Source organism: Prosopis cineraria, unplaced genomic scaffold (assembly GCF_029017545.1).
Source record: "Prosopis cineraria cultivar Desert tree isolate PC_DT_omini unplaced genomic scaffold, ASM2901754v1 PC1, whole genome shotgun sequence".
Classification (NCBI taxonomy): Eukaryota; Viridiplantae; Streptophyta; class Magnoliopsida; order Fabales; family Fabaceae; genus Prosopis; species Prosopis cineraria.
In genome coordinates, this window is record NW_026555332.1 from 50,055,098 (window position 1) to 50,068,059 (window position 12,962).

Sequence of the window (12,962 nt, forward strand, 5' to 3'; positions counted from 1 at the left end):
GTGGGGCCATATAATCAGTAATCAGTAATCAGTAATCACAGATCGTCAGAAGAATATCATGCTGTGCTAAATTCAAACCCTCGTTCTTTCGTAGGACTCTTTTTTAAGCGTTGGAGGACCAGAATCAGATGAAGATCAACAACAGAAATAGCAAATGGCAAAGCAAGTTTCGCAGAAGCAACATGATGTATAATTACTTGCCAGGAATATGGTCGGCTGGTACACGGTCCTTGCTTCAGCTCTTTAGCTTCGAGCTGCTCTCCACCTTAGCTTTACCTTCCCTTCCTTGGTTTTTGGTTCTAAGAAGCGGCGGGCCTTAGTTGCACGGAAGCAATGGTATTAGTTTAAGCATGAATAATTGTCAATAACTTGAGTCAAGCTAGAATCAACCTCTCACATTTGTGAGCCATTGTATTTGAATGGATACTCGTATGCACCAAACGCCAAGATTGGTCACTCCCTCCTTATTCCCACCCCGCCCATCCCATGAACCAATCATAGCCTAAATGGCTACTATCTCAACTTACTTAGATGAGATTTGATGTTGGAATATAAGCCAATTCAAACTATATGAGTTAACTCATATAAGTTTAAAAGAATATGGATTAAATTAGGTTCAATACATTTTCATATAGGATATAAAAAACCCCAATCTAATTCATTTTTTTCAATTTATTTTTTTATAATTATTTTGAAAAAACACGCCTAAATAAATATGATAATGAGTTTTAATATGATATTCTTTCGTAATTCATTTTAAATATATTAAAATATTAACTCATAATGTTTGTATAAAATATATGAATTAAGCTAGCTAATTATGCCAATCAATTTTATCAAAAGCATGAATCTAACATATTTTTCATTTTTTCTTTTATTCTTTTTTTTCAACTAATATAGGTTATTGGGCCACTCTTTATTCATTAAGGTTAACCCATACAATTCACAAGTTATATGATCTGGGTAAAAAAAAAAACTTATTTTTATTTGGGTCATATTTTTCAAACTAACATGAAACTTGTGACCGATTATTCAGGCCAACACACACACACACACATAATCAAACTCATATTCTTGACTCTAATTTAATTATTCATATAATCAAAATAGTTGTGACATATGGTGAGCAATCTTAAACATTTTAGAGGCCTCGCTCATTGCTGGAATGTGAGAGATTCCCTAAGATCAATGTTTACACTCACTCCATGAAACGCTTTAAATATAATCTAAAATGAACACCCTCTTTTCATTTTTAAAAAAGAAAATCAAAGACCCAATCGTAAAGGATTAAATCATGACTTTTGATCATGTGCTTAGATAAATAAATAAATGTACACACTAATTTGTTGACTGAGTGCATCAAGAGTATTTAAACATTAAGATTATCAACGACTGACCTGTAGGGTACAGAGATTCATTATCTGCTAATATGAGCTAATGATGATTTATTTTCATGGCCTTGGCCATGCCCTGTGTTCAAAAAAGGTTTAAGCACGAATGTTGCTGGCAAAAGCATCAGTGTTGTCGTGGTCAACACAACACTGTTACACTCAACTTTCACCATTTTTTAAAATAAAAAACATTACTTAACATTGCTGGGACGCAGGAAAGGAGAAACCAGCGCCCAAGGATACACACAGCCCAAATAGGAAAACGTATCAAAGTAGGAAAATGTGAATCAGACAGAGATCGTAACTTGCCCAAGAGGTCAGTGAAGTGGGCCTGACCTGTAAAGGCAAAAGCTGAGAGGGGCAATAATATTATTTTATTCTTATTTGTTTTCGACGGGGAAAAAGTCTATGCTTAACGTTGTTCTTTTTTGACCTGAGTTGTTCAGACTCCAGAGTTTAGAGAGTTTCAACACACATGACACATTTTTTTTCCTTATTCTCTAATTTTATTATTTTAATTTATAAAAATAAATTAAAGTTTGGGTCTTATATGATATTTAGCTCGAGTTAACACTAATTTTTTCTTGAAAAAGAATTGGACTCGTCTTCCAACTCCAAGTTAGTTCTTAGGGTATAGGGTATACTTGGGGAATGAATGACTCTGCGAACTGTGAAACACGTATAAAATTTCCAAATTGTCCTAATGGTTTTTGCAATTTGTCAATTTGTTCTAATAGTCAGCTTTCCTTCCCCAATCTTTTCGAGATCTATTTCAATAGTTGAGATTTAATATATCTCAAGATTAAGAAAAAATGATTTGCTGAGCTATTCAAATCAAATTATAATATTTAATATAGAAATAAATTTATGATATATTAAATTTCAATCATTAAAGTCGAGATCAAAAAGGCGAGGGAGATAGGAAGAGTAATTGGTAAAAAAAAAAAAGGGAAACCGAAAATATCGGTCCCATAATTTTTAGACTTTTGAATATTCATGGTTGCTTTTCGGTGGTAGTTAGTCGACTTTGAACCTAGTTGCTTCTTTCGCTGTCCTAACAAGTTAAAAAACACGCCTTTCGTATCAGTGAAAATGACATTTACATCTTAAAACACAGCTGGATTTAAAAAAAATAAAAAAATCGTAAACATAAATTGGAACTAATATAAATATAGGAATGTTAGTTGTAAATTAAATCGGTTACATAATTTTTAAATTATATTATAGTATATCAATAATTAACTAACTTGTTAAATATGCCTTCCATCTTTATGTAAATACTCCCTCTGATTCTTATTGTAAACACTTTCAAAAAAAAAATTTAAATTATATAAATAACATTTTGGTCCACTAAAATGTTATAATTTTTTTGAAGTCTCAATAAATTTTTTTATCATTAAAAAATTAATATAAAAAATTAAATTGCCTTCGATTGAAATAAAAATCTCAAGTTTTAGAATAGATATTCCGCACCCTTAATTTACAAGTTTTATTTTAAAATTTACAATTTTTTCTTAAAATCGCAATAATTCAATATAAATTGGTAAGTTTGCATTTAAAATTTTGATATTTTTAAGTGTTACAAATATCAATCGATATTTATAAATTTTGTTATAAGATTCATAATTTTTTTTCTTAAGTTCACAATAATTCAACATAAATAGGAAAGTTCACATTTTAAATTTTGATATTCTTTATGTATTACAAATATCAATCGTCATTTATAAGTTTTATTATAAGATTCATAACTTTCTTTCTTAAATTTGTGAGAATTCAAAAACAATTCGTAAATTTATATTTGAAATCATAATATTTTTCAAGCATTGCAAGTGCTATAAATCTCAATTGCCATTCACAAATTTTATTTTAATACTCACAACTTTTTTTTTAAATTACAAGAATTCACTAGTAGTTTGCAATCATTTCTTTTAAAGCTTGAGATTTTTATTTTAATTAAGGACAGTCTAATCTTTTATATTAATTTTTTAATGATAGAAAAAATTTTAGAAGCTTCAAGAGAATTATTACGTTTCAAAAGATTAAAATATCATTTAAATAATTTAAAAGAATTTTAATGTTATTTTTCTTATTTTTAATTATTTGATTAAAAATGATGTGTGCTTTATTTTTTTATTAATTTTAAATAATAATATAATTATATTAAATACTTTTATGTTAAAATAAAATTAAAAAATAATTTAATTATTATGAAATATTTTAAAAATTACTTCCATAAGAAGTTTTTCAAATAAAATCAAAAGGAATATCTTTATAGGAACAAATATCATCTTTGCAATTCCTTTCACCACGAACTTCAATAATTTTCTTCGCACGTATTCAAGCCATCTTAAATTATCATTTCTTGGTTGAAAGAATGTTTTAAACCTTTTTTTTTTTTCACATGCAAGTATTATGGATCATTTTCTTTTTCCTTTTTGTAACCATTGTCCATCTCAATTCCTCATCTTTGTTGCTCTAATTTTTTGCGGTGTTCTTTCAACATCCAGCATTTATGACTTCATAAATATCATCAATATTACAGTATTTCCTCCATCTCAAATTATAGTATATTTTAAATGAGTTTTTTATTCTAAAATATTAAATAATGGGTATTTAAAAAAAATTATTTTTATTTTAAAAAAATAAAATTATAAGGTGTATTTAATGAGGGTTATTGATATGTAAAATTTTATCTAAAAATATTTTATAATTTAAGACAGAGAGAGTAGTTTGGTAAGTTTTTCTTTTGAACTACACGGTCTTGGGTCACAAATTACTCTTGCTTGATATTGATCCTAAATTTCTAAAGTAGGCTTCCCACCATCAAGATAAAATTTATTTATCAAATCTATATGACATGTGTTTTCAAGACATTAAAATTATAATAACTATGCATAGATCATGTCAAAAGGAATTAAGCACCGGTAAAATATCCATCAATAACACGAATGACAGTAACATACTTATAACTTTTCAAATAATAATAACGACAAAATAATACATATTTAATATTGATTTGAAAATAAATTATATAATTTAGAAATCATGCATGAGTAGAACTAATTTCTACACACACCTGCAGGTAGAACTGAAATGATGAACAAAGAGGAGTCACATTCATAACTCATATCCAGCGCGATTTCTTTTACACTAAATTAGACTAAAGCAGAAAGCTTGGGATTAAACGCATCGATAGCTGGGATTAATCTCTTATGAGTTATGGATACTGATGCTTGTAGATCTCCATCTTCCATGCGCACTCGTTGTTTTTCAAATCATGTAACCTGTACATTCCTTATAATCTATTTTCGCGCCCATATTTATGGATTTTATCACTAATATATTATCCATTACTCATCATTTAACAATATGGATGAGAAACTTTTGATATCCAAGCAGTGACAAGTGCCCCGGCCACTGGCTCTCCCACAAAGCACTACTTTTTCGCTTCTTTTTTTTTTTCAACTCTTTTTGTAAAAAAAAAAAAACGTGACAATTAATTTTTGCCCCCCATATTCTTAATGGTTTTAAGTTTTGCCTCTTATATAAGTGCGTCTATATTGGTTATCGTATTGCCAACATGTAATGTTATATTTATAACTATAACATTCCATTTGTATTAATACATTTGAAGGACATGAGAAAAATCTCTCCCTTGTCAATCTCCGTTTGTCTTCTCCATACAGACCACGTATTTTAAGTCATCTCACTGCATAATAAATTTCCAATTTTACACTGGTGTGTACACACATATTAATAAAGATATATAATATGTGTATTACAAAAAGGTCATTACCCAAAAAAAATTACTCTGTATGTTTTCAAATATGAGAAAAAAACAACTAATTCTTACATTTTTTAAGAAAAATGACTAAATATAATAATCATGTCTTAAATTTAAAATTTTAAAATAAATTATCTCAATAATTAATGGAATAAATTTGTCTTGAGTTGATGAGCTTTATAAAAATTAATTTTAAAAAAAGTAATAAATATTTTTTGAAATTTATAATTTCACTTATAAAAAAAATAAAAAGGTATATGTGACCGTTTTTTATAGGAAGAACTATGACAGTTAAATTCTAAAATGATCAATTAATTTAAATTAAATTATAATCAATTTTAGAATGCCAACAAAGTCGTTTGATTTTTTAGTGATAACAAGTCAGACATCTTTAAAAAATTATAATTTCAACTCTTAATTTTATAATTTTATTATAATGCATTTGTAACTTATTTTTAAAATTTTAATAGCGTTGAATAATAAATAATAGGCAATGAAGAAATAGGTGATCTGTTTATTTTATTGACAAATAGGTGACACGCAAAGAATAAATAATAGATTTAATATTTTTTAACATTAAATATGAACATTTGTGTTATTTGTTAAAATCTAAAAAATAAGCTACAAATTCAACATAATGAAATTATAAAATTGAGAACCTAACTTGTAAATCCCTAAAGTTATTAGACTAAATATTTTTTAATATTAAAGACAGACATTGACATTTGCCATTAAAATTAGAAAAATAAATTGCAAATGTATCATAATAAAATTACAAAATAGGGAGCAAAATTGTAAATTCATGAAACTGTTAGACTTAACACTATTCAAGATTAAAGATGAATGTTTGTGTTGTTTGTTAAAAATTTAAAAATAAATTACAAATATATTATAATAAAATTGTGAAATTGAAAGCTAAACTTATAAATTTTTATAAATTTTGGTTAGACTTATCATCAAGGATAAAAAACTTTGTTAGTATTTTAAAAATGGTTTGAACTTAACTTGTATTACTAATTTTTATCCTGAAACTTAACTGTTATCCTCTCTCTCTCTCTCTTCCTTTAGTAATAGGAGCATGTTTTTTTTTTTTTGGGGAAAAAAAGGCTAACGAAAAAAGGGCCTTTATTCGGTGGTCCCCGGATTTGGTTGCTCTGACGGTTTTACCATGGTAACAATGGACGAACAGAATTGCTAGGACCGCCCGAAGCTTGTTACTCTCCTTCCCTCCACTAACTCAGCTTTTGTCCGCAAGTACCAAAAATACTCGTCCCGTTCCGTTTCGACTTTCAACTCAACACACCACCCTCCCCGTAGGCCGTAACGTTGCCCACGTTGCTTTCGCAATACTTCAAATGGCTGTCAAGCAGTTCCAGCCACCCAGGATAAGACTCACCCCAATTCCACCGGCTTGACCGCCATTGATTCACCGCTTTCCATTCTCAAAATTCCCCACACACACACACACACACACACTCCCTCCTTCCCCGCCTCTCCCATTCTCATTTCACTGTCTTCTCCTACAATTGCCTTCCATTCTTCCTTACCTCCTCCGGCTTAATCCACCTTATTCTCTCGTTTAACGTTATAATGCTTCAAAACTGGTAAAATTAATCAACCGGGTATTTCAGTTACTCCAGAAATTACGAAGGCTTAGCTTCCATTTCTCATAACTGATCGGATCATCATCGATTGTTTCGACTTCCACTCGATGGAGCTAACTACAGGAGGTTCCACTGGGTTCAGTCTCACTGGTGAACGCGATCGGGCCGCACTTGAATCCGTTCAATTCAACGAGGAAATCGCGCGAATCATAGCCCCGGCCCCAGAAAATCTTAGCTCGTTCACTGCACTTCTCGAACTCCCCGCAGCGCAGGCCAAGGAGATCCTCCGCTCGCCCAACTCTGACAGAGCCGCCGCGGTGATCCGCGCCTTCGGGGAACCCTTGAGCCATATCAATGATCAGAAACCCCACAGATTTCATTCTTTCAGTGACACCTTTAGACTCCCTTCCAACACTGCTTTGATCGAACGCTCCGCTAAGCTTTCCGTATTTGCTGAAGAAAACTCGTCACCGGAGGAGGCCAACTTGGCTCCACTTAGTTCACGAGCAAATTTAAACAGAGTGAAGCATGAACCCCCGGAAACCGATTCAAATCCGAAGTCCACCTCTATTATCGCCTCTAACCCCCCGATTGAGAACAAGAACGAGAGGGCCGCAAAGAGGAAGGAACGAGAGAAGAAGGTATCTGTAAATGGAATTGTGATCAAGCAAGAGTTAGGGTTTCTGTTTCCGATGATTTGGATGAATTTGGCGCTTGAAACATGGAACAATGACCGAATCTTTAAAATACAGGATAAAGAATCCTCGAAGAAGAGTAGAAGCGTCGCCGAAGAAACATCCGGAGACGGAGAGAAACTTCCATACATTCATGTTCGAGCTCGTCGCGGTCAGGCTACAGACAGCCATAGCTTAGCAGAAAGGGTAACTTGTTAACCACTAATCAATTGTTTAACTACTAGGGCCGTTTCAATTTCAGATAAATATAATTAATTTTAATTATAATTAATTATGTTGTAATGTAATATGTATGGATGTTGAAATTGATTTTAACTGTTAAAATTATTATAAAAATATTATTTTTTACAATTGAATTATTAATAAAATTATATTTAATATTATTTAATTTAATTTAAAAAGTAAAATATATTATTTAACGATAAAATCAAATCTATGAAAAAAATTTTAGTGTTTATTTTAAAATATAATTCTAATTTGATAATTAATTATTAATTTTTTTACTGTTTATATAACTTTCATTAAAAATTCAAATTTGACCCAAAAAATTCGATTTTATTACCTGTTCAAACGGGCGGTGCAAATGCTTCTATTATTAATTATAATTTCATATTAACAATCGTGCAGGCCAGGAGAGAGAAAATTAACGCCCGTATGAAGCTTTTACAAGAGCTGGTCCCCGGCTGCGATAAGGTAGGCGCGATGTGCTTTGGTTACTGGAACTTATTTATGACGGTTTTATTATCATCTGCAATTGCAATTATGGCTTGTATTATATAGTAATTTTCTTTGACTAAGGTGTCTTCTCATTAATTTTTGTCTAACTTCATATTAACTTTTAATTTATCCCTTATATATTTTTTTAATATAAATATGAATTAGTATCTTGAGAAATTTAGGTACATCAGTACATCATTTCTTTTGTGATCTATTCTAAATCGTTTAAATAAAATTTTATTTAACATTATTTTAGTTAATTTCATTCTTTTAATTTTTTATATTTTCTCTTTTTACTATTATTAATGTTAAAATTAATTTATATTTAATATAATTTAAATGTTATATTTTTATTGAATAGATCACAAATTATATTATGTATCCGATCTACTTAAAAAAAATTATAATATTTTCGGCCAAACCATTTACTTTTTTTTTTTTGTACTAAACGAAATAAGCAAGGATGGTGATATGTATACGCGCACACATATCTATTAAATATTGGCTTATGTTATTTTGTATTTAATGAGTGAAAATTGGAAATTTATTATTATTTTTTTAGATTGTAAATTAATTATTAACTTAAGTTATTTGAAAATAAAATCGACGAAGCCACGGTAAGCTTTTGTACTGTTGTTATTGTGGTCTGAATGTGGTTCCTTTTTTTTTTTTTTAAACCGAAAAAGGATATGATCCCTTTTTCCCCTTAAAAAAAATTGGTTGCTTTTATATCAAGAAAAGTAACGGATGGCCCCGGGGAAAAGAAATAATCGACACGGACAATTACCAAAAGGAATGAAAGACGCGTGACTTCAACACTTGAGTTTTTTGGTTTTTAAAAAAAAAATCCTCTGGAGTTTGTTTATCATTGGTGTGATTTTTTTTTTGTTTATAGATATTACAACAAATATATGTTTTTACACATATCCATTCAATATCTATATGTCTATATGATGTAAAATTTATAGAAAGGGTACCATCCATTTATATTAAAATTTGTATATGGGACTCGTGTAATTTCTATAAAATTTGTTATCCAAGCAAGTAGAGACAGGATCTTGTTTTATTGTTCACACGAACAAAAGTCAATTTTCAATGACATTTGCGGTAATTTTACCATCTCTGGGCAAACTCTTTTCTTTCAAGAATAACCTCAACCCTTATTCATTTTCATACTAGTAATTTTTCTATATTGAAATTTGTCTTTTTTTGTTATTTTACATTAGATCTGTATATTTAAATTGTTTTTGTTGAGAAGAGTGGCTGATAATAATCATCTATTTTATGGAAGCAAATTCTATATAATCTATACATAATTACTGTGGTTCACATGGATCGTCCATTAACCGGTAGAGAACACTCAAACTGTCATTCCTTCGGATCCTTCTTAATGCAGGACAAAAAGCATACGTCATAGGTGTTCTGGATTTTGAGCATCTCTCTTCTTGTCGGTCTTCACTCTTTAGTCTCGCGGCTTGTTGAACAGAAAAAAGCACTGTGCTTCCATAACTGGAAGACACGTCACGTATGGGGGGTGCGTTGAAAACGAGTGTCTAGGAGCTCTCCATGGGAGTGAAATTTTAATCTATACTGTGACGGTGATGGTATCACCATCCTTGTGAGTTTGGTAGGCATATTAAACTGTATGACTAAAATAGGTTGATAAATAAATGCATTTGTGGGGATGGGTGGGCTTGACAGCGATGCAAGAAAATTTATCATGTCCCTGTTCTGATGATGTTGCTGTTTTAATAATTCTCCTCTGCAGATCTTTCTCGATCAAGGGAAAAAATCTGCTTGAAGCCGTTTTTTCTTCGAACAATTTTCTGTCACTTTTGCATAAATTAGCTAGTTTTTTTTTTCCCTTTTTTTGATCAGTCATATGTATATTCTTATTAAGAATAATTTTATTCGAGATATAACTAAGCATTAAATATGAATATTTTTTAATAAAAATTTAAATCTTAATTTATTATATTGTGGGGAGCTAACATTTTTAGCTAGACCCAACCCTGTTTTATAAATTGGACTTTGCTTATGTCGAGTCTCTCTCTCCTTTTTTTTTTTTTTTGGTTTGGGGAATTTGCGCACAAAGCTTATATTGAGCCGAATAATCTTAATTTTTTGGCTAGTCCGAGTTAGCAGATAGTTGTTCAAGAGTTTCCCTATATAGCTGCTCTATAACGTCACATCTCACATGATATCTGACATGACAGTCTCCACACAGATTTCAGGAACAGCGTTAGTTCTGGATGAAATCATCAACCATGTTCAATCTCTTCAACGTCAAGTGGAGGTCGGACTTTCGCATCCCAGACATTTAAAGGATTGATTTAAATTCATGAAAAGGCCCCAGTTGCTAATCCGATTCTGAATATAAATGTGATGTGGCTTATAAATTTCTAAAAGAGGCTGGATTTCTTTGATATGTTTTACAGTAACAATATCTTGTTAAATTCATTTCCCTCAGCATATCAATGGCAAATTAAATTGAACTACAGTACAGTTATATTTGAGTTATCTTTCACCAACTGAAACTTTTTGTGATTTAATTGGGCTCTCGCTTCAGTTCTTGTCAATGAAACTAGCAGCAGTTAGCCCAAGAATTGATTTCGACCTTGACAGCATATTGGCCGCCGAAGTAAGTAATTTGAATTTGATTTCATTACAGAATTTCCATTTTCTTTCATGAATCGCAGCAATATGTAAGCTTTGCATTTGTTTGTGGCTTGGGAGCTCTCTGAACTCTTCAGATTTGGTTCTGAATGCATGTTTGTGGGATGATATTCTCATCACTCTGGTGTCAGCGACAAGTAAATCTATGCGATTTAAAATTGATAGATTGGGATGCAAAATCTTGTAATCCTGATATGACTGGAATATATTCCTTTCTCAAGTGCTCCACTTTGCGCATTCACTAGTCGTGTTGACTTGTGAAAGTGTTACCATTGCCCTTTTTGAATCTATCTATTTATCTATTTTACATTTCCTTGCCCAAAAACTTAAATAGTGAACTTGAAATAAGCATGGTTTGTACTTTGTAGTCAGTTAAGACATTCTGTCAGATGTCATGCCATCTCATGGGAAGTAGAAATAAGCAGGGCAGATAAACACATGCAATTGATTGCCCGAATCTGTTATTTTTTACTGAAGTCCCTGAGCTTCAATCTCTAATTCGAGCGCGGAGGAAATTCGAATGTGGAGTTGAGATTGAGTGTGTGATGTTCTCCCTTCTACTTGTAGGGTGCATCTCGAGTGGACTGCAACTTCCCCGACATGGTTACAGAGCCAGTGTGGAAGGAAGTTCCAGACAACGGAAATAGACAGCAATATCAACAACAGTGGCAATTGGATGCATTCACCCAACCGATTTGGGGAAGGGAAGAAGAGAACCGGAATTTCATGACCCCAGAATACTCTCTCTTGAGTTATGACTCGTTGGCAAATTCAGGTTTGTCAGAATATGTCTCCTCTCAGAAGACAAGTTCCACTTGCAGTCTGTCATGGTTCTTGCTCCCATTGACCTAGGATTCAATGGATAATCATATTAAGTACTCTCTCCATTTGGTATTAAAGGCACTTTTAACTAATTTACACTCAATGAGTTAGTCAATGACATTTAAAATTACGTTTTATCTTTAACTTTATTTAGTAGGTTATCTTAATTAGAAAACCTTATTAATTAGATCTCTAATTAAGGGTATTGTTGGAAAAACTGTACTGAAAGGCCTAAAATGTTTTATATTTTTTAATATGATATTTCAGAAAATGCCTTATAGTACTGAATGAATGGAGTATAGAAATCACAAGGAGATGTACTTATTCACCAGTTATGAATAGTGTGTCTCATTTTATATTTTAGGCACATATATGGAGTCTTCTTCTCTAGTTGCGGTTGGAATTGTTTTGTCTTTACTGAAATAGAAAAAGAACCTTAGAAAGGCGTTGGTATCAAAATAAATAATTAAATTGAGCTCCCCTTCTTTAGTCTTTATCTAAAAGGTATAATTTGCTTGACTGGAATAAATTTACAAACGCCAAATATTGACTTACAGAGATGTTCATTTTAAGGAAACATGTAAAGAATAGACCTAAGAAGGGAAAATGTGAAACTAAAATCAAGTTTGATTAAATTGCGATGCAGCCTCTCTGCAGCCAAATCATTTGAAGATGGAGATGTGAAGGAAGCAGCTGGCAGTGGCAGTAGACAGTAGTGTATATATGAAGAAGAGTATTAGCAGTAATTAAGTAGAGAATTGAGCAGCCTCAACATTGAGCTGGGTTTCCCTGTCTTCTATTTGCCAAGTCAGGCGGCAACCTGGATTTTCCTCGATCACAGAGGAATAAGAACTGGTAATCTATTCTTATTGTTATATTAAAAGATAAAGTATTACTATGCATACCTAACTACGCTCCCCGGGGAGGGGGTTCATTGGGTCAAGTGATTTATGAGCCGATGATTGATTTGGGTTGTAAAATTATGGAACGAACTGTTACTCAATTATCAAGGGAGCTCGTTGCTTTGTGAACTTGGATGATTACTTGATCTTGAAGAGTTGCCTGATGAAGCTATTCTAATTTGTGCATAAGCTTATTCTGTCTGTGGTGAATGTGATTCGGTTATGGCACTGGTATTTTTCTGCATTTTATTGTCGTGAGGATCCCGGGAATTATAAGCACAAATACAGAATTTAGCTAATTAACTGCAGTTTGGGGGGCAGTTCATCAGGGGCTGAATCTGCCATGAGCAGTGGCTGCTGGAGCTCCGGAG

The 12,962-nt window shown here is 31.7% G+C and overlaps 1 protein-coding gene across 2 annotated transcripts; it reads left to right on the forward strand.

Annotated features, from left to right (window-relative positions):
* The first annotated feature begins 6,390 nt into the window (after positions 1 to 6,390).
* LOC129286268 (transcription factor bHLH48-like) lies at positions 6,391 to 12,720 on the forward strand. 2 transcript variants are annotated; one of them, XM_054922274.1, is made up of 7 exons: positions 6,393 to 7,420; positions 7,532 to 7,660; positions 8,102 to 8,167; positions 10,419 to 10,487; positions 10,761 to 10,832; positions 11,435 to 11,642; positions 12,336 to 12,720. In XM_054922274.1, the coding sequence occupies exons 1-7, from the start codon at positions 6,887 to 6,889 to the stop codon at positions 12,371 to 12,373; spliced, it is 1,116 nt and encodes a 371-aa protein (XP_054778249.1). In that variant the 5' UTR covers positions 6,393 to 6,886; the 3' UTR covers positions 12,374 to 12,720. The 2 variants fall into 2 exon arrangements, with proteins under 2 accessions (XP_054778241.1, XP_054778249.1); XM_054922266.1 differs by having other exon boundaries at positions 6,391 to 7,660.
* The last annotated feature ends 242 nt before the right edge of the window (positions 12,721 to 12,962 follow it).